This window comes from Toxorhynchites rutilus, chromosome 3 (assembly GCF_029784135.1).
Source record: "Toxorhynchites rutilus septentrionalis strain SRP chromosome 3, ASM2978413v1, whole genome shotgun sequence".
In the NCBI taxonomy this organism is placed as follows: Eukaryota; Metazoa; Arthropoda; class Insecta; order Diptera; family Culicidae; genus Toxorhynchites; species Toxorhynchites rutilus.
In genome coordinates, this window is record NC_073746.1 from 176317990 (window position 1) to 176342348 (window position 24359).

Consider the following 24359-nt stretch of genomic DNA (forward strand, 5'->3'; position numbering starts at 1 on the left):
TGTTTTCGTAATTGTAATGTTGCTGTCTCCAATGCTCTGTACGTGTGCCCGACACGGGATGCTTCCTATTGGGATGCCGCTGACCATTAATCAGCAACGCCCCCTAGTCTGTACCCCATATCTAGCGTGGTGCGTCTTCTCTACTCGAGGAATCCAAGATAGAATGTTCACTAGCCGGCACAAACATCAGCTCGTGTAGGGTTGTCATGAGCGGTACCACCTTTGGCTCTTGTTGAATGATCAGTGGACTGCACAACCTTTGGCTCGCCGAAAGGTTGACATCAAGCAGGAGTTGATTCGAGTAAAAACATCCGTAACATCCACGGAATCGGTTCAGTTTTCTAATGGGACGAAACAAGACTATTCCGAGAGGAATATTCCGTTAAATAAAATCCGGAACAGCGCTATTAACATCTCTAATATAGCATAGTGAAAACATAGCGATTCGGCCGGTTCTGATAGCTTTAGGCCTTGTTCTCACTGCAGCGGGGCGTCAGCGTGGCTTGGGTGGGGCGTGTGATGCTTACGATTAATCGTGTGTGTTCTTACCGATGTGTTCACACCAGGCTGACGTGTCGTGAGCGTGGTTTTGGCGTGCGACTGGCGTGCAAACGAGAACACTTCACGCCGGCGATATTTGTACTTCTCCGCTTCTCTCTTGCACATGTTTGTTTGTAGTAGTGACATAATATTAATTTTTTGCTTTTTTTTTTGTTTTTACGTTTTTCACCGTCCGATTTTTGTACCGGTTCGTCCCACGATGTAGGAATATTTAAAAATAAACCAATATTCATTCTTTCATTCAAAAATACACATTTACAATTTGTATAAAACACACCGAAGACACGCCGCTGACACGGTGCAATGTGAGTGAATTAAAATGTCGTTGCGAGAAGTGAACACGCCCCACTCACGCCACGTTGACGCCCCGCTGCAGTGAGAACATGGCCTTATTCAAACATTGCGGCAGGAAGTATTGGAGAGCTAAAGAGAACTTCAGGAAACTAAAATCCGAACTAACGGGCCACAATTTCCCCTTTACGCTGCAATAAATAAATATATATTGCAGCGTAAAGTACACATTGAGCTAAAATACAATAGAATTAAACTTATTTAGACAAATTTATTATACCGCTTCATGATACTTGCAAAGCTAACACGTCACAGCCTCACTGTTACTGATGCACTAGTCAGTCCAGACTACCTTGTCATATACGTACCCTGATACCCGGTGTTCTATTTGCGTTGATCAATGCACACTTTTGGCTCAGTGTATAAAAGCAAATATTTTAAATTACTCCGATCAAAACCAATGGGTACATCTGAAAATGAAGCATAAAATTTGACAGTTGAAAAAAATCTAGAATCTAACCTCTTGTTGGATCGCAAAGTTATATCAATTTCATTTTTCAAATATCTCTTAAATGTGAACTTTTATTACAATTATTAAAACAAGTTTCGCGAGTTGCAGTCATGCGAGCAATGCTCAAAATGTTATACCCCGAGAAGCGGCTACAGTGCAGGATGTTTTTGTGATCGTAATCTTTGCAGCCAGCCAGCAGGAAAACGCTAAACATGTTCACTAGCTGAAAAAAAAATCGAGTGACAGAAGGCGTAGTTGCATCGTCTGTTACGAATAAAACCAACCGTTCCCAAAAAAATAAATAGTAATCGTGCATTTAAAACGGAAACGGGATAAACAACAAACCGAACCGATACAAAAAGAAAGGGCAAGTGAACAGAGAAAACGGCTGCACGGGAAATTGATTGTTGATTGTACTTTGTGTAGGATATAGGCAACTAGCAATTAGGACGGAACCAAAAAAAAAAATCAAAGGTAAATATATCGTGCTTATAAGCACCAATCGATCATGGTTATGTGAATGTTCTTGACTCGGTAATCAATATTGAATTTGCTATTTGATACTACATTTTAGGTTCACAAAAGTAATCATTTCAATTACGTTGAACGTCGGGATTCGGTAATGTGCAACATGATCGAAACTACGGACAAGAACAGCAACAACGTAGTTGAAGAGGAGGATGATTCCAAGCTGCCGATTAGTTTCATATACGCCCGACACTTGGGGAAAATAGAAGGTATAAACTGCATCACCCAGAGCTGGCGTGTTAAGGAACGGATGAAAACCGTCAGTGTGGCTTTGGTGCTGTGTCTGAATGTGGGAGTAGATCCGCCCGATGTTGTCAAGATTCAACCATGCTCCAGGCTGGAATGCTGGATTGATCCTTCCTCTGTGTCACCTCAGAAAGCGATGGAGTTAATCGGTACGCTTCATATTTTTTCATGGAATTGCATTTAATTGTGTTTTTTTTCTCTTGTAAGGTAACAATCTACAAAAGCAATACGAGCGATGGCAGCCCCGCGCCCGATATAAGCATTCGCTTGATCCGACCGTGGAAGATGTGAAAAAGCTATGCACTTCGCTTCGCCGGAACTCAAAAGAGGAACGTGTTCTGTTCCATTACAATGGGCATGGCGTTCCCAGACCGACAGTGAATGGCGAAATTTGGGTATTCAATCGAACCTACACCCAATACATCCCACTGTCCATATATGACTTACAAGCGTGGATGGGAGCTCCGTCAATTTATGTGTACGATTGTTCCAATGCGGGGATAATTGTAAATAGCTTTAACACATTCGCCGAGCAGCACGAAAGGGAGCTGGAGCAGATGCGTGCTCGTAGTGGGAGTACCGCCGGTCATTCTGATCAGGAAGGTACACGAAACTCCCCTTCGCCACCAATTTTGGGCACAACTACTTACAAAAATTGTATTCAACTCGCTGCATGTGCTTCGAATCAGATACTCCCCATGAATCCACAATTGCCGGCGGATTTGTTCACATCCTGCTTAACCACACCCATACGAATAGCACTAAAGTGGTTCATTCTGCAATCGACGTCGAAGTTGGTTCCACACGTTACAGAGGACCTGATCGAAAGGATTCCAGGACAGTTGAACGACCGGCGAACGATGCTTGGGGAACTCAACTGGATATTCACGGCCATAACGGACACCATTGCGTGGAATACACTTCCGCGCGACTTGTTCCAGAAGCTCTTCCGACAAGATCTTCTCGTGGCTAGTCTGTTTAGAAACTTTCTTCTAGCGGAACGGATTCTTCGCTCGTACGATTGTACGCCAATTTCCAGCCCCCCGATGCCCCAAAGCTACCGGCATCCGATGTGGTCTGCGTGGGATTTGGCTCTAGATTTGGCCCTGTCCCAGCTGCCTGACATTCTGGAGAAAGGAAAGCGCTTCAAACATTCGCCATTTTTCGAGGAACAGCTCACCGCCTTCCAGGTTTGGTTGGAAGGTAGCTCGGAGCAGCGAAGTCCCCCGGAACAGTTACCGATTGTGCTTCAAGTGCTTCTTTCTCAGGTTCATCGATTGCGTGCTCTGGAGTTGCTTGGCCATTTCCTCGATCTGGGACCGTGGGCCGTTAATCTGGCGCTCAGCGTTGGAATTTTCCCGTACGTGTTGAAGCTGCTTCAAAGTTTAGCGAAGGAGTTGCGACCTTTTCTGGTGTTCATTTGGGCAAAAATACTAGCGGTGGATGCTACATGTCAAATCGATTTGATACGAGACCAAGGCCACAAATACTTTCTGTCAGCACTCCAAGACACCAGCCCTTGTCCAAGTTTCAAGGGAAATCACCGAATATACGCTGCCTTCGTATTAGCGAGTATTGTACATAATTTCCCGATCGGTCAAGCGAATGCTCTGCAAGGTCAGTTGGTTTCGATCTGTCTGGATCAGCTGAACGACGAGAATCCTGTGCTCAGACAGTGGCTAGCAATTTGCTTGGGTCACTTGTGGCAGAATTACGAACAAGCAAGGTGGTCTGGAGTTCGTGACAATGCAAACGAAAAGCTCTATCCGCTTCTGAGCGATCCGATTCCTGAGGTACGAGCCGCGGCAGTTTATGCATTGGGCACATTCATCAGCTCGGTTACGCAACGGTCCGATCACGCAAACAACATTGATCGCTCGACTGCGATGCATCTGTTCACCACAGTTTGCAACGATATGAGTCCTCTTGTGCGGATGGAACTCATAGCATCACTTCAGTGGATGGTGAGGTTTTTCGAGAACCAATTCGTTTCAGTGTTCCTGCAAGAGTCCTCGAGTGGTCATCATTTGTTCAATCATCATTACCACAGTTTGGAAAGAAACATGAACATGAAGCGAGTTTCGAGCTCAAGCAACATCATAAGTGTGGGTAAGAACGCCGTAAGTGTAGGTTCCATTTACCAAAAACTATGGAATGGTCTCAACGCTCTTGCGAAAGATCCCTTCCCAGCGGTTGCAACTATGGCGCAGAAAGTGGTAGAATATGTTGGCAAGCAAGGTTACGAGATGGCTAAAGAAGCCACGACAGAAAAGTGTGCCGGAAGTATGAGTTTGCCACCTTCCCCGAACACCCGAATCAACTATCTGGGAGGAGAGTCTCCACCGCTGCACCTGAATCAATCCAGTCATCACACACCTCTGCCTAACAAAAAGAGACTCCAGCAAACCAGTGACAGCACAACGGAGCTGTTGAGTACGACACACCAGCTCCAGCTGCAGAACGCCATCTCGACTCCGGTGAGCACTCCTCAACAGCAACAAGCTGATCAGATGCCTCCTCCTTCGGCAACTCCCGTTGCTCAGCACTCTGCACAACAACAGTTTCAACCTGCTGCCCCAATTGTTACCACTAATTACATCGAGTGGTCGGTTAGTTTCTTCGCGCGGCCATCCAAGTTCTTGAATGAAGGCAAACTGAGCGCCAGTGATCAGAACTCCACTGAGTTCCTGGATCGTCAGTCGAGATGTGCGAGAAATAAAAATGTACGAGAAGAAGGTAAAGATCAACAGCGGAGGGCTGTTTTCGGGCGATTGGATACGCAGAGCTGGTCTTGTCGCACACAGCACACTCCCACGATGGTCAAACTTAATCCGTACAATGACCAGATTGCAGTGGCATACAAGTGAGTACTCATAAATGTTATTTGTTACTAGCCGACCCGGTGAACTTCGTCTGATATGAAGTCTTTCGAACATTTCGTTGATTGATCTTCTAATTGGCTCTTTACAATTTCCTTTTACTATGAATTTCCTAGTACTTTTCTAAAAACTCGTCATTATAATATAAACTTACTAGTTGACCAGACAAACGTTATATAAATTATTTCTAGGGCATCTTTGGTTGTTAAATAAAAAAATAAGTAATGTATCGTAAGTGAGTTTGGAAACATTCAAACGATCTGTAAAATTAATAGAAAGTGATTGTGATAGAACAAATGAAAAGATTCGAACGAAAGTATGTTTGATGTTTCTGCGCCGGAAATGACGGTGCGCAGAAGAAACAATTCACAATTCAGAAATATTAGTGTAATCAAACATTTCATATCGTATTTTTCCGAACCCGAGTAGGATGAAGGTCCATTCTTGAATGGAGATCGAACGGATGGTTAAGGGATCTATGCCACACAGAAGAATGAAGTGCTGTAGACGATAACCGCTGACAAAAATAAAAAAAAACCATTCAATCTCTTAATTCAATGTACGTAAAAATTGTTTATAATTTTTTAGGGCAAATACATATTAGAATATGTTTTGCCCTAAAAACATGTTTATAGCGCTGACCGCTACACACTCTGCGACTCGACTATCGCATTTCATTCTTGTTGATATAAACCCGTTTTTATGTATGTTTTTTTTTACAAATTTGAACTCGGAGGCAAAGTGAACTAAAACTTTGCTTAGAATTCCTCCCAAAATGCACTCTATTTACTAATACTAACGCGAGGACCTTTATAGCATACCTGGTAACTGTCGAAGTTCGTTGGTTTGAGTTCATGGCGGGTCGACAATGAAGCCGTCCATTAATGGTGTAACCACTTTTTTTGCATCAAAAATCAAGTTTTCGTTTCACTTTACATGGACGTTAAAATAAGATTGTGTACGCGGGTAACGAAATTCATATCAGGGGGAGTAGTAGTGGTTGAATGAAGGGGCAGATTTGTATTAATTAGTCACGTCAAATGGAATAACAATTTGCTAGAATAGTTCATCAGTCATCCTCGATCTCAACGCTCGTCAATTAATTTCTAGTCAATTCAAGGCATGTTTGTGGCGAATGCCGACGTAGTCCTAGTCGAAGGGAAGCTGCTGTGAAGAAGGCGAACAGCGGCTGCCAGAAAGCAGAAGTCAATTAAATTCTCAGAAATCGCCGCAAAGAAGCTGCGACATCATCACGCACAACCAGAGATGCCAACCTTCCTGATTTTTCAGGATTTCCCAGACTTTTTAGCACGCTCCCTGATATCCTGACGAACACTCAATTTACCCTGATTTTTCTGAAATGATCCTGATTTTTGTACTCTTTACAATATTCGTATTAAATATACTGGTTTCCATGTCAAAGTTTTCTGTCATGACATCCATCCGGTTCGCACTTGTATATATCTTACAATAAATCGTATTCTGTACGCGAAGCTGTACTAGAAACTAGAAACTAGAAAATTTCATGAAGCCAGATCGTCTGTCGAATTCATTCAATTACAACGAGATTAAATTCGAAGAACACAATTGCTTTATTGAGGATAATGTGTATGTAGATGTAGATGGGTTTTCGTAGATGAGATATGTTTTCGGAAAAAATATAAAATACTAGCTAACCCGGCAAACTTCGTCCCGCCCATTTACTTGATTAATTCTCGAGTAATGCAGAAATTTGTGTTTTATTTGTATGGCAGCCACCCCTAAGAGAGGGGGGAGGGGTATCTAACCACCATAGAAACATTCATTGTACCCTAAAGTTTCCATATGCCTAATTTGGTTTAATTTGCTTGATTAATTCTCGGGTAATGCAAAAATTTGTGTTTCATTTGTACGGCAGCTCCCTCTAAGAGAGGGGGAAGGAGTATCTTAACACCATAGAAACATTTATTGCATGCTAAAACCTCCACATGCCAAATTTGATTTCATTTGCTTGATTAATTCTCGAGTAATGCAGAAATTTGTGTTTCATTTGTATGGCAGCCCCCCCCCCCTTTGAGTGGGGGAAGGACTGTCTAACCATCATAGAAACATTTATTGCACCCTAAAACTTTCACATGCCAACTTTGGTTTCGTTTGCTTGGTTAATTTCCGAGTAATGCAGAAATTTGTGTTTCATTTGTATGGCAGCCCCCCTTAGAGAGGGGGGAGGGGTCTCAAAATATCACGAAAACCTTCCCCGGCCCCAAAAACCCCTACATACCAATTTTCGATCGGTTCAGTAGTTTCCGAGTCTATAAGAATCAGACAGACAGACAGACATCACTCCATTATATATATATATATATATATATATATATATATATATATATATATATATATATATATATATATATATATATATATATATATATATATATATATATATATATATATATATATATATATATAGATCAAAAGGTTAGGCGAAACACTAGCATTTCCACATATCCGAGGATTTATACCATGCTTATAAATTCTTTTACATATCCGGTCTTCGCTCTGGTGGGATGTGGAATGGATTCTGTATTTTGAGGTACTACTAGCAACCTGTTTCTCACATATATGGCTCGCAGCAGTTTTTGACGAGGAAGCAAACATGTTCTCGGAGGAAAGATTGCAAAACAGAACTATGAATATAAAATTAAATTATTATGCTTCGAATGAAAATTATGTTTTTGTTCTCCCAAAAATTGACATTAACTTTTCGGACAACCCATTATGAGCTATCCTGTTTTATCCTGATTTTTATTTTTATTATTCCTGATTTTTTAAAATTATAGTTGGCAACCCTGCGTACAACACAAGAGATTTTGTATCGTTTTCGGCAAAACCAAATACCAAATAGTTCTTCTCAGAATTGAAAATTTCTTCAATCAAATGCGATCACCGTAAAATTACGTCTTTCGTAATCTTTTTAGAGGTACAAGATGAATCTTGAGAAAAACTGTTATTTACCGCTCGACGTTCGCCGGCAAACTATGTTTACTCGACAATTTCTTAAAATAGGGGTTGTTTCGAGGAAGGACAGAGTGAGCGCAAAATTTATGTAGGCTGATTGGAAGCTAACTTGCCTTCAATGTCGGATTTTATTGAATGACATTTTTCTACTGCTGCGCACTCTATAATAATCGAGCCTTTTTCCCGTTTCGAAAGCTGTGGACATTGGTGACCGGAATAAATCGCCACAGTAAACAACTGCAACAGAAACAACCGCTTAGAAAAAGTGTAGTAGGCTAGAAATATTTGGCGCGGGAAAAACATCATGTGCCTCACATTTCTATTATAAATTTATTCTCTTGTTCTCGTTTTTCGAAATTTATTCTGAGGACAATGTAATGGGGACGAAGTCCCCATTTGGCGAGGATAAGGAATCGAGGCGGCCCATGCCGCCAAGATGACGCAATCCGAGTCCACCGCCGACCCGCCGTCGGAAGCGGCGGTGTCTCGCACGCAAACCTGGGATCCACTGATTGCCCGGTTAGTTTGAAACATAGGATACGATCCTTTAGCAATGTCCGACCGAGCTCTAGCGAGCGTCGGACGGTATACGTCTGCCCGGGGCGTTACGTTTGCCTGGGGCGATACGTTTGCCCGGTTAATTCTTGTTTTGAAATACAATACCGCGCCACAATATTTATAGCCTACTACACATTTTATAAGCGGTGGTTTCTGTTGCAGTCGTTTTCTGTGGCGATTTATTCCGGGAACCGTGGACATTATGTATGCTTAGATCAAGTTTATTTTGTATTTTTCTTTCGGGTACTGTAATTGATTTGCACCAACTACTGGGTACTGTGCAGTTGTTGCACCAATCTCACTTTTTTCCGATATCTCGGGATTTCTTGAAACAACGTTCGCGAAAGATAATGTTTCAGTGGTATGAAGAACCTCGTCATTTTTATTTTCAATCAGAATCGATTTATCATTACTATTTGACATTACATTTATTTTCCTTCTTGGATAGAAATCCGATTACGATCGCGTATCCCTTTCAAATTTTCTTTTTCTGTTCATTGCAATTATATTTTGACTTTCAAATTCATTCTTTTTGTTCAAAATATTTTTTTCCATAATTCTTGAAGAGCAGTAGTAAGGCTCGTTTCCAATAGTTGTTTAGCTTCTTCCAATGCGTTGTTTATCTGTAAGGCAAACGTATCACGAATATTGGTTATTGTCTCAGATATGAAATTAAGCTCTTCCATCTCTTCTTTTAACAATGAAATATCAACAACTAAATCATTCTGTGATTCACGTTTACTTGCAGACAAACCCTCATTGAACTTAAACAGTACACCCAGGTTTTTTAAGAGGTTTTTTACGCGGATTTTCCATTTTACCGCGTAAAAAAACTGGGCAATATCACATCTCTCTCTCTCAGTTCACATTCCTTCTTCATGCTCCCTCAGAGCATGTGACGGTAATCAGTGCTTGCGACGGAACTTAGCGTTTATGACGGAAATTAGTGCCGCACTCTATTACGATGCTTACGTAGATTTTGGATGACCTGTTTTTTTTACGCGGATTTTCCAAATAACGCGATTTTTTACGCGGATTTTTAATGCGGTTTTTTTACAAGATACGTATTCCCACCGTTCCGTTTCCTACAGCGGCCCGAAGAATCGAATTAAGATTTTCCAGCTCACAATCTTAGCCACAATCTGAAATTAAAACCACCACAGTTCTCGCTGTTTTCCGACACTATAAATCATAGCGAAGATTTTGAATATGCACTAATTCTCTGGTGATTTTATTAACATCGCTTTCAGCGATATAATTTCTCCCAAAGAACACCTTTGGATTTTAAACAATTTCAAACTTCTTTTTTATTCACCGTTCACGTTTATATAAATTGGTTAGAAGATAATCTTAGACTGATCTCGTTCGGAATTAGACTAGTACTGTGTGAAGATAAAAGAAGTTTCTCTATTGCGTAAACCATTTTTTGTTGGTTGGATGATTAGTTGAATCTTTAAGGTGGCACGAAAGTTTTTGGATATTCATTTCAATTTCGTTCACTTTTTTACGTGACTGATACGTGCGCGCCCAATAAAACGCGTTATTTCGACCAAATTGCGTAATTTCGAGAGAATGGAGTAAAAAAATCGCATAATTGCGAGTGAATCGCGTAAAAAAATAGCGCAATTTCGTGAGAATCGCGTGTAATAAAATCACGGAAAAAGGTCGCATGAAAAAAGAATGCAGTGTAGTCAGATTTGTGCTGCGCCTGTGTATACGAGCACCACAACTTTCAACACCCGATATGGGATTATCGCTGATCGCAATTCCTTCGTTACACACACTACATTCATCTATTGGCCTAGGCACTTTATATCTAGCGAAATACAAACACAATAGCAGATCTGAGATATCGAAATTCAACCAACAACAGCTTGTGGTTTTGCCACTTGCTCCTGTTTTAAGGATAATACTTAACATAAATTTCAGTTAAGGTAGCAACTTTTACGTATCTTTTGCAGAATTAATTATGCTTTCTTCTGGCTACGACGTATCGCAAATCTAAACGGGATTTCACACACAACTATGTAATTTTTATAGACAAAAAACACAACGAACTGCGATCTTCGCCATTACAAAAAATAAGAGTAATCACACTTCCCATTGTTTATTTGTTCTTTTTCATCCAAAATAGAGACCGTGTCATCCTACAGGATTGGAGCACAGATATCACCAGCTCTTTCATCCCCTTCAAGCAGCCAGTATCGCAACAGCATCAATCCATCTTCCTCGACCAGAACAGGTTTCACACTACCCCACCTGCGGTTATGGTGTCTTCACTGGACTTTGTCAACGCCCACGACGTGGGTCTGATTATGGTTGGCTACAGTGATAGCGTCATCCGATTATGGAGACCAGCCGAAACGAGCCGAGAATCTGCGCTCATAACTGCGTGGCATGGCCTGTTCGATTTCAACTCGCCGGCAACGGCCAAAGTGGGAACCAGTGAGCTAGGCTTGGTGATGGCTTGGCACCAAAATTTGCAGACCGTTATGGCCGCGGGGGAAGCAAAGTATATACGGCTGTGGGATGTAGAGCGAGAATCCAAAATCTGTGATATCCCGAGTGGCTCGGACACAACAATCATCAAGCTGTCGTGTGCTCCGAGTGGAATATTCGCGGCCGGTTGCAATGATGGTAGCGTGCGACTGTTCGACCGAAGGTGTCCGCCAACGGAATCAAGATTCGCTACGTTCCGGGAACATCTGAACCCGATTCTGACGATCTGTCTGAGGGACGATTCGGAGAGTTTAATTTCAGCATGCACTACATCCACGGTTCGTATGTACGACATTCGCAAGTCAACGTCATCGTTGCAGCATTGGAGTGCTGGTTCGGATGTTTCGGCTATGACTATTCATCCGAGGGCGGATCTTGTTGCGTGTGCTACAAGTGTGATAACCATCTACGGATTGGACGGAACAACGCTGAATACTATTCGATGCAATGAAGGATTCATGGGCACTAAGAAGGGAGTTACGTCGTGTTTGTCATTCCACAAATACAAGATTAGTCTGGCAGCGGGATTCAATGACAACACCGCGGCTGTATATGTTCTTGACCGGAAATAAGCACAAGGAATTGAATAGGGGGCTTTCGTCTGCCTGGCCTTGCTTCGGTAAGTTGACTGCTAGTTGGCTCTTTTAAAACTTGTTTGTGTAGTTGGTAAGAATGAGGGTGATTCTATAAGTGTTGCCAAATGAAACGTGTAAATAACCGCAGTACAGTAGTGTCAGACGAGGTTTATTTTTAATTCTTTTTTGTTGAATTCTACAATTATTCAATTACTTAACTCTGTAAATCTTTTATTCTTCAATTCTATAAGTCGTTAATTCTTTAATTATTTAATAGATGTCGAAATAATTTGCTGGTCTGACTTATTTTAAAAGAATTTTCTCGGTCACCTTGCTCGAGCTTTGTAAGAATGGAGGGTGAAGGTTTGTTGCGATCACCAAAAAAGTTGAAACGGGCAGAAATGAATGTATAGGGTTGGGGGAAAAGAAATGTCATATTTCTGATCGAAATTTGACGCTTTATTTAACATACTTAAAATTATCCAATTTAAGTTAAATATGCGCCGTTTTGTTCGCAAACTTGTTGCCATTTAGAAGGCAACTTCATTATCCCCCCCCCCTCCTTATTTGCAAAAAAAACTCAGACAGCCAGTTTTCGCAAGCCTCTTTTGAGGTCAACTTACTATCACCAAGAGCGTTTTGCATGGATCGGAAGAGATGATAATCACTTGGAGCCACGTCCTGACTATACGGTGGGTGCAATAGGACTTTCCATCCAAGCTCCCGTAGCTTCAATGCGTTTCGTCATCAAAGATGTGTGAGGCCGAACGTTGTCCTGGTGGAAAATAACACCATTCCTATTGATCATTTCTGGTCGCTTCTGGTCAATCGCCTGCTTCAAACGGTCAAACTGCTCACAGTAGAGAACCGAGTTGAGGGTCTGGCCATAGTTGAGCAGCTCATAGTGGATGATTCCCTTCCAATTCCACCAAACACACAGCAAAACCTTCCTGGCCGTCAATCCGGGCTTGACGATGATTTGGGCCGGCTCACCGCGCTTCGACCACGACTTTTTTCGCTTTAAATTTTTGTACGTGATACACCAGTGATCATCATCAGTCACCATCTTCTTCTGAAATGGGTCGAGTTCGTTTCGTTTCAGCAGTGCATCGCAGGCGTTGATTCGGTCTAAAAGATTTTTTTGCGTCAACTCGTGTGGCACCCATACATCCAGCTTTTTTTGGAATTCATTCTTCTGCAAATGGTTCCAAACGGTTATATGGTCTATACCCAGTTCCTGACCAATCGAACGAGTGCTCACATGCCGGTCTACTTGGATGATTTCAACGATTTTATCGGTTTCCACGACGATTGGCCTACCAGAACGGGGTGTATCTTCGACAGCCACTATACCAGAACGAAATCGATCCAACCAACGCTGTGCTGTGCGAATCGTTACAGTATCGGGTCCATAAACTACACGATTTTTTCGGCCGCCTTCGTTGCAGTTTTACCTCGCAGGTAGTAAAAACGTAAAGTATGGCGAATTTCTTGCTTGGTGAACTCCATCTTTGACGCGCTATAACTTGAGACTGAAAAGGACAATCACAACACTGTCAAAACAACACTTGTAGCACAGGTTGTAGCACAGGTCGTCTTTAAATAGCCGTATAGTATGACCCGATGCGATAAGTACAACACAAGATATGTTCAAGTGTTGCCATATATTGACAATATACGACATTTATTTTTCCCCAACCCAATATTAGTTGCTCTTTATTGACGGTACGGGAAGGTAAGCACACAAATCGGCAGAACAAATGGAAAAATGGGAATGCTTCCAGTTTTCATTAATTTAAACCGTTTAGGGATTAGGGAATTGTAATGTATAGTATATCAAACAAATCTTAGATAATTTTCGATTTGATTGGTATGCAAATAATCAGCATTCGTTCGCTGTGAAAAAAGTTATTAACGTTATCTTCATTTCATAAAAACGTTACCTGTTTTCTGATTTGAAACAGAATGAACATAGAGTAATACGTGCATAAACTCAGTAAAGTAATATTAAACGGTGATGTCAGAGAAGGGCATGGTACCCGAAGGGATGGGTTTATTGAGTAAAAATCTAATGTTCTCCGAGTCAACAAGGCGACTGGGATGTCTTTTAAAGACTCCTAGAGTGGGAGTTAGAGATAGAGAGAAAGAACCACCGCTAGGGAAATGTACCAAAGTTAGAAAACAGAAACTTATAGAAGTTTGGCCTAAGCTTTTTTTTTATTCTTTATTTGAGAGGCTTTCAGCCTCTTGGGCTGGTTCGCCTCTTTATCGACGGCATTGCCGCAAGTTTTGAGATCAAATTATTGCACATAAAATTATTACATAAAGGTTGGACTTCAAGTGACACACAAAACACACATAAAATCATTTTTAAAACATTATTTGACAAAAAAAACTTGCTGTTTGCTTGCTGAACCAGATGGCAAGTATGTCCTCGGACCAGGGCTCCAGGCCAGTGGAGAGGATGCCGTGCCGTTAAAGATGCCGAAGTGTTCTTAGTCTCCATCATCGTGGAGGGGCTCAGATGAGGTTTCTCGTCGTTGAACCTGACAGTCGAGGCCTTGATTTTTTTTTGAGAAACTACCCACTCTCTGCTAACCACCTTTCGGTTCAAAAGGTGCAAAAAGAGTTGGTGATCCACAACTTCACGTTGTCCAGCGACACCTCCCGGATGAACAACGGTCCGATGTGACCGATTCCCGCAAATCAGTCGGCTGCTTCATTCTCTGCGATGCCGTTGTGTCCGATGACCCACAGGAGCACAGTGTCGGGCAATAGGTACTTCCTGATGGCCTGTTCCCATGGATGTTTGGAACTGGTCGCACCGATGGCGTCAATGGCGCTCACCGAATCGGAGACGATCAACAACGGCTTGGAAGATTAAATTGTGGTTGCCTCGAAGATGCCGGCTACCTCGACCGAGAAGACTTGGCAGATGTCCGCGAGTTCCTTGCTGGAAATTAGACTATTATTACTATCGCTTACCCCAAACCCAACTCTTTACGGTCCTTTTGAGCCGTCCGAATATCTGGTCTTGTGAAAACGGCATTTTTGTGCGATAGCCTTGAAATTTTCTAGCAGACCGGTCAAGTTCGCCCCGGCTCGGAAGTTGTTCCTGATACCGTTCTCGACGAGAACAGTTGGGAACCTCCAGTCGTTCGCACCAAACCAGGATTGTTTTGCCACCGGGGATAGGTTGAAATTCGCCACCCGTTACAGTATCGTGTTGCTAAGGGCGGTCAGGTGAATCCCCCCTACCGCTGGTTTTCGACAAAAAACTGGCAATCCTGGCTACGATCGTCGAGTCTATGATAAGATCGAAAGGAGGTCGATCTTATCATAGATCAGGCCGAGGCAGCTGGTGTTGATGGCAGGAGGCCGGAGACAGTCCGTAGTGCCTTGATATAGATGGGTGCCAGAGTTTTTGGGAGTTTATCTCCAGCCAAACACGTCAGTTCGAGGCCATAGGTGAGGTGGCTGCTGATGATAGCTTTGGCCACCCATAGCCGGATCTTTCTGTCGTTGATCCAGTGCGGTTTGAAAATAGTTTTAAACAGATTCAACCGGGTGGCACAGTTCTCCTTAACTTCCTCGAAATGGCGGAGGAAGCTAAGTTTTTGGTCAACCAACACTCCAAGGATCTTTAGCGTTTTTCGGCGAGGGATGTTGTTTTTGTATAACTGGACCCTGGAGTTGGGACCTTAAGCTGGATGTTGTGCTGTCAAATAAGGGTACCACCAGCACTCTTCGAAAAAACGGTCGTGAATTCATAATCGACTTTTTGCATCCCATCGCTACCCAAAGTGATCATCAGGTCACATATAGCATCAGGACAGATATCTGGTATAGCTTCAACCATCGGAATGCTGCGATTCTAAGAACGACAAGCAATTACGAACGAACGTGGAAAAAGGAGGCTTTCAACAGTACACTGTTGCTACACCGAATGAAAGTCGCTGGCTTCCTATGTGAAATCCTAAGGGATTACTCCTCGAACATATTTCTGGGACAGAGGTCGATGGATATCACGGCAGGAGTTCTACAAATGGCCAAAGGTCCAAGAAGGCACAATAGTCAAATCCTATAAATTTTTCATGCGTTCACCTTAACACCTGGTGATAAGACCACTTGGGCATCGTCAATTCTAGTAACCCACGAGGTTTCAAGCAAAATTTGACAGCGCTCTCAGTTGAACTGCGGATCTTATGGCGAAAACAGTAAAGCAATTGCGCTTCATGGGTTGTGCTTACTGGAAGCTCCATCCCGTTGCAAAGAACTTTGAGTCCGCCGGATACGCCCGTTTCGGTACCTATACTTTCCTTACACTTCTGGAAGTATTGAAGGGAAGCATGGTTCTGGTCGTCCGACGGTGCTACGTGATGGTAAACTGTAGCTGAAACTAAAGCAGAAGACGGAGGGAAAGGTGGCTAGTTCGTTTCGAGCTTTGGGCCCAAAGTGCCTGCCGAAAGTGGCCTCCTTCATCCAAAAATATCATCCGAACGAGGATGTGGTGTTTTGGTCGCAACTGGCTCTCGCTCATTACGCGAAAAAGTCACTGGAGTAGATGAACCACTTGAGGATGGATGTTGTTCCGAAGTCCGCAAACTCTCCGATCGTTCTTCAGCTGCGTCCAACCGAGAATTTCTGAGTAAACCTGAAGCGGAGAAGGCACAAACAAATAAAGAAAGAACTAAAAAACATGCAAATAAGTATGTTTTCGACAGCAATGGCGAAAGCTCTGGCCAATTGTCGGAAGGCCGATCGACATGGCGTCGAAATATTTTTCTGTAACATTATCAATAAAATTATGTTTTATGGGAAATATGTCCCATTAAATTATCTTTTAGCTTTTAGCATTTTTTGCGGTAGTTTCCACAGAACAGCATGATGCCTTTTTATATGTGGACTATACCTTCCTTACACCCCTCCGGTATCATCCAATGTATCCATTGTATGAGTTTTCCCAGACCCGCTTTGAAGATTTCTTTAGCAGAGTAATGTTCTAATTAACTTCACTCATCGTGGACACACTTCGCTTGTAATGCATCCAAGTTAGTTTCCGGCATTTATCGTAGATGGTCTTGTTTTGAGTGCAGATGTCGTATGCTATCAAGAACTGACCCAATACGATGTGACATAATAATGGTTTATTAGATGAAATTATAATTGAAAATTTTACAAACGTTAGAAGTATTATTTGATGTAACGAAATGTCTATTACCTTTCCTAAAAACCACACCTGTACTAACCTTCGTTTACTGCTTCTTTCAGATGGAATCCAGCTCGCAGTAGCGCATGGCATCACAGCAAAACTGAACAACGCCTTGATTGCATATTTTAGCATAGAGAAACACCGTAGCAACCAAATCGGCCGCAAGCTAGAGATTGAATTATGCCATGAGAAAACAACAAAAAAAACGGATAACAGAATTTCACTTTTGAGCTCTATATTTACAACATGTAAAAGCGACAATGCGGGATATCGCTAGGATAGGTTCAAAGTAATGAGACATTAACTTGGAGAGTTTGTCGACATCAGTTACCATTATACACTTTATAGTTTTTCTGTTTCTTATAATTGTATAAAACGTAAACATTTAACTTACAATAGTATCAACAAGAACATGCAAATAAGCCTTAAATTTCTGTTGTTTTTATGACAGATTTTAATTACTGGGGAGATATTTTACACAACAAGCGTTAGTCGAGGCATCTGTAAGTTTATCATGTTTCCTTTGAAGAAGAAAGTAGGCATTAAAGTGAGACAACTATTACAAAAAAAAAATATACAAGCTTCTACATAATTATAATTCATCTAATGGTGCCGCAATATTATTAAAACAAATATTAGAGTCCGTTTTCTGAGCAGAACAGGTTAGTGTAATAAGAAACATAAAAGCTGCTTTCAGTAAATTCTATTTTTATTTGTTAGAAATCGGCCTTAGCTTGTTAGCCTTTAACATTATATGGAAAGGTATCATGTCGATTGGAATTGAATGTTTTCCTTGAATCATAACTGTATAATAATGAAGTATGAAATGTTTTTCTTCTTTTTATAATGAATGATTATCTGAATTTTGAGTACCGTAAGAAAATTGTGGAATGTAATAATTTTATATCTTTTGTATAAAATAATGCTCCTGGATATATTTTATAACTGTACAGTTGATTTTGCAACCGCGAAAATATACAAATGAACAAACATGCTACTAAGTAAATTTTGTTTAGCGAGATCCGAAATGAGACTGCCGTACAAAAAATATAGATTCAACATTCACTTCTTCAACATCAGCATTATCAACGTCCACAGGCCGATCTAGCTAGCACCAATGACGATTGCTGCCCAAAACACAACATCAAAATCATCCATTTGAGTCCCGCAGGGGGCTTCGACAAGGTGATGGTCTCTTTTGCCTACTGTTCAACATCGCGCTAGAGGGTGTTATGAGACGAGCGGCGTTTAACTTGCGTGGTACGATTTTCAATAGATCCAGTCAATTCATCTGCTTCGCTGATGACGTAGACATTGTCGGCAGAACATTTGAGACGATAGCTGAACATTACACCAGACTTAAGCACGAAGCAGAGAGAATTGGACTGAAAATCAATGCGTCTAAAACCAAATACATGCTGGATTTCGGATCCGAGCACGACCGGACCCGATTAGGTAGAAGTGTAATGATCGACGGCGATGAGTTCGAGGTAGTGGACCAATTTGTCTACCTTGGCTCAATGGTAACGTCTAACAATGATACCAGCCGCGAGATCCGGAGACGCATCGTCAATGGGAGTCGTACCTACTATAGTCTCCACAAACACTTAAGGTCAAACAGACATAGTAGTCGTGCGAAATGTTCCCTGTACAAAACGCTCATAAGACCGGTTGTCCTCTACGGACACGAGACGTGGACAATACTCGAAGAGGATCTGCGAGCACTCGGAGCCTTTGAACGGCGGGTGTTAAGAACCATCTTCGGCGGTGTACAGGAGGACGGCGTATGGAGGCGAAGAATGAACCACGAGTCCACGCGACTTACCGGCGAACCCAGTATCCAGAAATTGATCAAAGCTGGAAGGATATGCTGGGCAGGACAAGTTGCAAGAATGTCGGACAACTATCCTGCAAAAAAGGTGTTCATCGAGAACCCGGCTGGTACGAGACGACGAGGAGCACAACGAGCAAGGTGGTTAGACCAAGAGGAGCATGACATGAGCACGGGGTGCCCGCGGAATTGGAGGGAGATAGCCACGAACCGAGTTAATTGGAGAAAAATAGTGAATCAGGCCATGTTGTAAAGACGTTAAGCTAAAATAAATAAATAAAGACTTGAACGCTCAGGTCGGCCAAGAGGAGGAGTTCAGACTGATAATTGGTGGGAACCAACGAAAACGGCCCAAGACTTATCTACTTCGCTGCCTCCAAGAACATGCCCATACGTAGCACCTTCATCCAGCATAGCCTCCAATGCCCTGTAGATCACCAAAGCGAACAGAAACACAAATTGACGGAGTTTTAATCGCATTTTTCGGATATCAAAAAAAAGCGCCGTCTTGAAAGAAAGAGTGTGAGGAGATGGAGCTGCTTTATCGTTCTCGAGAATCGCGGAAGTTCTTCACAAAGGCTTTGTGCCGCGGGCTAAAATGTGCAGAAACAAGGAAGGAGGCATCTTGACAAACGAACGCAAGGTGATCGAAAGGTGGAGGCAGCACTACGATGAACACCTGAATAGTGCGCAGACAGGAGACCAAGACGGCGTTGATGATAACTACAACGGTACAGTGAACAACGACGACATATCATCCCCCGACGATGGTTGAAGTTAAGCTAATTCACTAAAGAACCACAAAGCAACTGGTAAGGATGGCCTCACAGCGGAGCTCTTCAAGGGAGGCCCGGGAAAACTTGTAGTGTGTACGCACCGGTTGATAGTCAGGATCTGGGACACAGAACAGCTACCGGAGGAGTGGAAGGACGGGATAATCTGCCCTCTAATCTATAAAAAAAAGGTGACGAGAATCATGAACGAACACGGCTTTCCCCGAAAGCTGTCAAGACTGATTCAGGTGTGATGAACGGTGTGCGGTCAGGCGATCTGTCGGAATCGTTTGAGACTCATAGGGGACTTCGACAAGGCGATGGACTCTCCTGTCTGTTCTTCAACGTGGCGCTGGAAGGCGTTATGTGGAGAACGGACTTCAACATGCGGGGCACGATTTTCAACAAGTCTAGTCAGTTTATCTGCTTCGCCGATAACGTGGACATAATCGGAAGATTACATGCGACGGTAGCGGGCTTGTATACCCGACTGAAACACGAAGGAAAGCTGATTGGGCTTGGGATCAATGCGACTAAGACTAAATACATTCTAGCAGGGACTGATTCAGAATTCTTCTTGGTAGAAGTGTTGTGCTAAACGGCGACGAGTCTACCTTGCCTCGTTGATAACAACTGACAACAACAACAGCCGTGAAATTCGTAGAGGCATAATCAATGGGAGTCGCGCCTACTATGGGCTCCGCTAATCCTTAAGATCCAACAAACTCCGACCCCGTACGAAGAGTACCATGTACAAATGTCTAATTCCATCGGTTGTTCTCTATGAGCAGGAAGCATGGACAATGCTCGAAGAGAACTCACAAGCACTTGGTGTTTTCGAAAGCCGAGTGCTCAGAACAATAGACGGTGGTGTACAAGAAAACGGAGTATGGAGAAGAAAAATGAATCATGAAATGGCGCAACTCTACGGCGAACCCAGCATCCAGAAGTTCCAAAGACAGGGCATGTTGCAAAATTGCCGGACAGCAGCCCTGCAAAGATGGTGTACGCCTCGAATCCGGTAGGAACAAAAAAGAGAGGAGCCCAGTGAGCGAGGTGGTTGGCTCTTGGCAAGAATCGGTGCGATCTTTGCAAGGAATGTAGCATCATAGCAAAGAAACAAATAAATTGATCGAAGCAAATGGTAGTCGAAAAGGGCAAGGTTTGGGCGGGTGAACCAGGATTACACATCCGTTATTTTCCTAATAGTTTTTAACTCTAACAGCAACATGAAACAAGACCGTCCCATTAATTATTGCACGCGATTTCTGACTGGTGGTGACGGAAGCCAGCACAATCCGATCAAATAACGGGCTTCCAGAACTCCAGCGGCATGTTTTTAGTTATTTATTTACTAGTCTTTGAAATTGATCGTACAGGCAGATTAGCTGATTCTATCCTTTAATATGTTCTTCTTCTTCTTCTTCTTATATGGCACTAACGTTCCTAGAGGAACTCCGCCGTCGGGAATCGAACCCGAACTCCCGGCATGTTAGGTTTGACGCTAACCACTCGGCCACGGGAGCACACAAATAAATATGTTCTTGGAATTGGTAAAATCAAAATTAATGAAGACTTCGTTAAAACGACAACAACAGACATCAAACGAGCTGTTTTGTCCAAAGATAGTCCGATGCACTGGTAGACGAAGGAAAACTGCACGCCGCGGTGTTCTGGTCGGAATATTGATGTCAATTTTTCCCAACAGTACCGAGCAGTCCACGTTGTCGTTAAAGATGTCGAAAACAAGTAGGCGCTGCAACAGAATCCGTCTACTTGCCAAGTTCGGAAGGTTATCAGGGCACAATGTTGCTCATACGGTGACAGCCGAGCAGAATTATTCCTCGGTAGCAAGCGTAGCGCACCTCGAAAAAGGTTTCGTTGAATTCGCTCAATTCGGTTGACCTGAACAGCATAGTACACCAAACGAGTACACCATATTCAAGTACACTGCGTACCAGCGCGCAAAAGAGTTAGTCTCGTCTCGGACCCTTACGATTTTGATTTTAGTCAATGCAATTTCCAGTGGACGTCTGGATGTCATGGTCCCTCGCAAACTGAAGTCTTGTTTTTTTGTTGATGTTGCATTTGATCTATCGCTTTTTGGCGAAGTAGCTGTTCAGGTCCCGTTCCATCAAGCGTCGTCGAATGGTTCGATTAGAAAGGTCCAGATCCAACCTTTCTTTAATCGCCCGTTCGTGAGTTCGTGAGGCGGCTCCACACCAGAGCAATGAGCAACTAGTGACATGCAATAAGCAATATTATCGCCAATGGGTTTTTCCATTACATTTTTGTTGATCTCGCACGCCGACGCAATACGATATCGCTTTTGCCTCTGTAGAGCAACATATATCGCTAGCAACACGATGTGTTGGTTGAAAAGCAATTTATCACCCATAATTTGGCAAGTTTCGTTCATTGAGCAGATTGTTTGCATAATGTCAGGCGTGTTTATTGCTTTGGTATGCGACGCACAACAAAATATGTTGCCTGTTGCATATGGCGTATTGCAGCTTACTAGTTGCTTATTGCTCCGGTGTGCGAGTCGCCTTAAAGTCATGCACAATCAAATTTCGAGCTTGTGTTGAAACACGTCACAACGCATGAAAAGTTGAATCAATAGCTACGAAAATTATGTTTGTGCCAGATGTATGCAACCAACTGTCAAAACCGAGGATGCATCGATGAACAAAACACGGTAAAAAAAAAAAATTAAGGTCATAACCTAAAGGTTCCCATTTAGGAACAAAATTCATTTTTTGTTTTTTCTAAAAAATAAATCAAAAATACTGAAATGGCAAAATGGTCAACTAACTGCCTACTTTTACGTAGTATTGACTGGAATACCGAAAAGTTTGAAAAAACTTTTAATGTTGGAGCACTTTGATATCAAATTGGGTGGATTTTTTGTGCCAATCACTGGATAGGGACCTATTCCAGAAAACGAGACGAGCATTTCGTCTCGTCTCGGCTTCAGTCACTGTCGAGACGAGCAAAATATTCCATTCCAGCACACGAGTTTCATTGAAATGTTTTATTTGGTAGGCCGGAGAGACTTCAGTCAGTTTTTCTCGGTATGATCAGTGATGTCAGATGAGAAGACATGTTTTTGTTTCGAGAAAAACAACAAACAGTTTTAAAATTGATCAATCGATACTCTTTTCTCAGTGCCAAAATATAAAAAAAAACATAACAAAAAGGAATAAGTTTCATATATCTTTTGGTTTCATTGATATTTTTCCTCGAGCATATGGTTTTATCACTCAGACGTTTTGTTATTATGGATTTATTGGGGGCAATGTTTGTTCACCTAATCAACGATTTATCAAGAAAAGTTTTAAATCTATATATACGTATTTCCAATAAAGTAGTTGCTTTGGATTACTCATTTTCGTTCGTGTTCATATATTCAAAACAGTCATCTAGCATCCCTGGATATGAGTTCAATATTTACAATTGGTTGTGTTGTTTGGGAGAGCTCCGTTTGAAAATCTGTAATTACTGTAATTACTGAATTGAATTTGATGGTTGCAGTTGAAAACATACATTACTTATGCAATATAAGTTTAGCCGTGAAACAATTTTTGAAGATAAAGGCGGAGTAGAAGAATACCGATGCTTTCAATCAACAAGGTGAACAAACACATCAAACAAACTAGACAATTCGACTGATTCATCGACGAGCGCGGCCAAACGGTCGTCGGGCCAGACGAGCTACTCGTCTGTTTTTAGTCGAGCTCGGCTTCTGGAATATGAAAACAAACGAGACGAGCGCTCGTCTGCTCGTCCGTTTTCTGGAATAGGGCCCATAGTCCATTGTGACACAGTCAAAGATTGGGGACAATCAATTCTAGCGTAGCTAATTTATCTGAGCTTGCGACGGTGTTACGAAAATGTCGGTGTTACGGTGTTACGAAAATGTCCACCCTTGTCCACGGTGAGGGGGGAGGGGGTTTAGACAATAGATGATAGATCAATTTATTCCAATCCGTAATAGAAGATCATGAATTCAATCAGGATGAAGACACCTAAAGACACAAAGAATGTTCGGATTTCAATTCAGCTTTCACTCTTGATGACAAAACTGCTTTGTTTTAATTTTTCGAGAACTCCCAAGGTCATCCGAAAATTGAACGAACAACAAATTCTTGGGTTCACGAGCCGTAACTCCGAAGATCTGTTTCATTTAATGATGTTTTTCTTTATTGATATCTGGTAGTTTTTGTAATCCTATTACAAAGGAATCCCCACGTCTGGAAAGTCCATACTGCTACTGATGACATACAAATCAAGACACTTAGCAAGATCCTCGATACACGCCACATTATTCACTACAGCTGTCTAAAACCACCGTTCTTGAGCATGGGTAAACCACCTGGTGAAGCATGGGTACGAAAAACGCTACAATATATGGACTACATATCAACCCATATTCCAGAACCCGATCGAATTTGACATATCCCAATCCGAACGAGATCAATTTTCACAATCCGCCATCCAAGGTTGCAACACTCGCGAAACCCGAGAGGATTTGACTCGATCTAATTCAAGAATGCAACATTGTGCTAATCCGACATTACAACGTTTTTTACAATTCGAACAGTGCGATTAGATCAACATTTTGTGCTCCCGTGGCCGAGTGGTTAGCGTCAAACCTAACATGCCGGGGGTTCGGGTTCGATTCCCGTTCTGGTCGGGGAAATTTTCCTTCAAAGAAATTTCCTCTGACTTGCACTGTGGTCACGCGTATTCTAGAGCTTGCCACTCAGAATGCATTCAAGGCGTGTTATTTGGCATAGAAATCTCAACTAAGTACTAATGAAAATGACGCAAGTAATACTACGTTGAGACGGCGGAGTTCCTCTAGGAACGTTAGTGCCATATAAGAAGAAGAAGAA

The 24359-nt window shown here is 42.3% G+C and overlaps 1 protein-coding gene across 1 annotated transcript; it reads left to right on the plus strand.

Annotated features, from left to right (window-relative positions):
* Window positions 1-1354: 1354 nt before the first annotated feature.
* Window positions 1355-17844, plus strand: LOC129777521 (regulatory-associated protein of mTOR). The gene is made up of 5 exons (XM_055783829.1): window positions 1355-1837; window positions 1938-2286; window positions 2345-5000; window positions 10706-11689; window positions 16917-17844. The coding sequence occupies exons 2-4, from the start codon at window positions 1986-1988 to the stop codon at window positions 11640-11642; spliced, it is 3894 nt and encodes a 1297-aa protein (XP_055639804.1). The 5' UTR covers window positions 1355-1837; window positions 1938-1985; the 3' UTR covers window positions 11643-11689; window positions 16917-17844.
* The last annotated feature ends 6515 nt before the right edge of the window (window positions 17845-24359 follow it).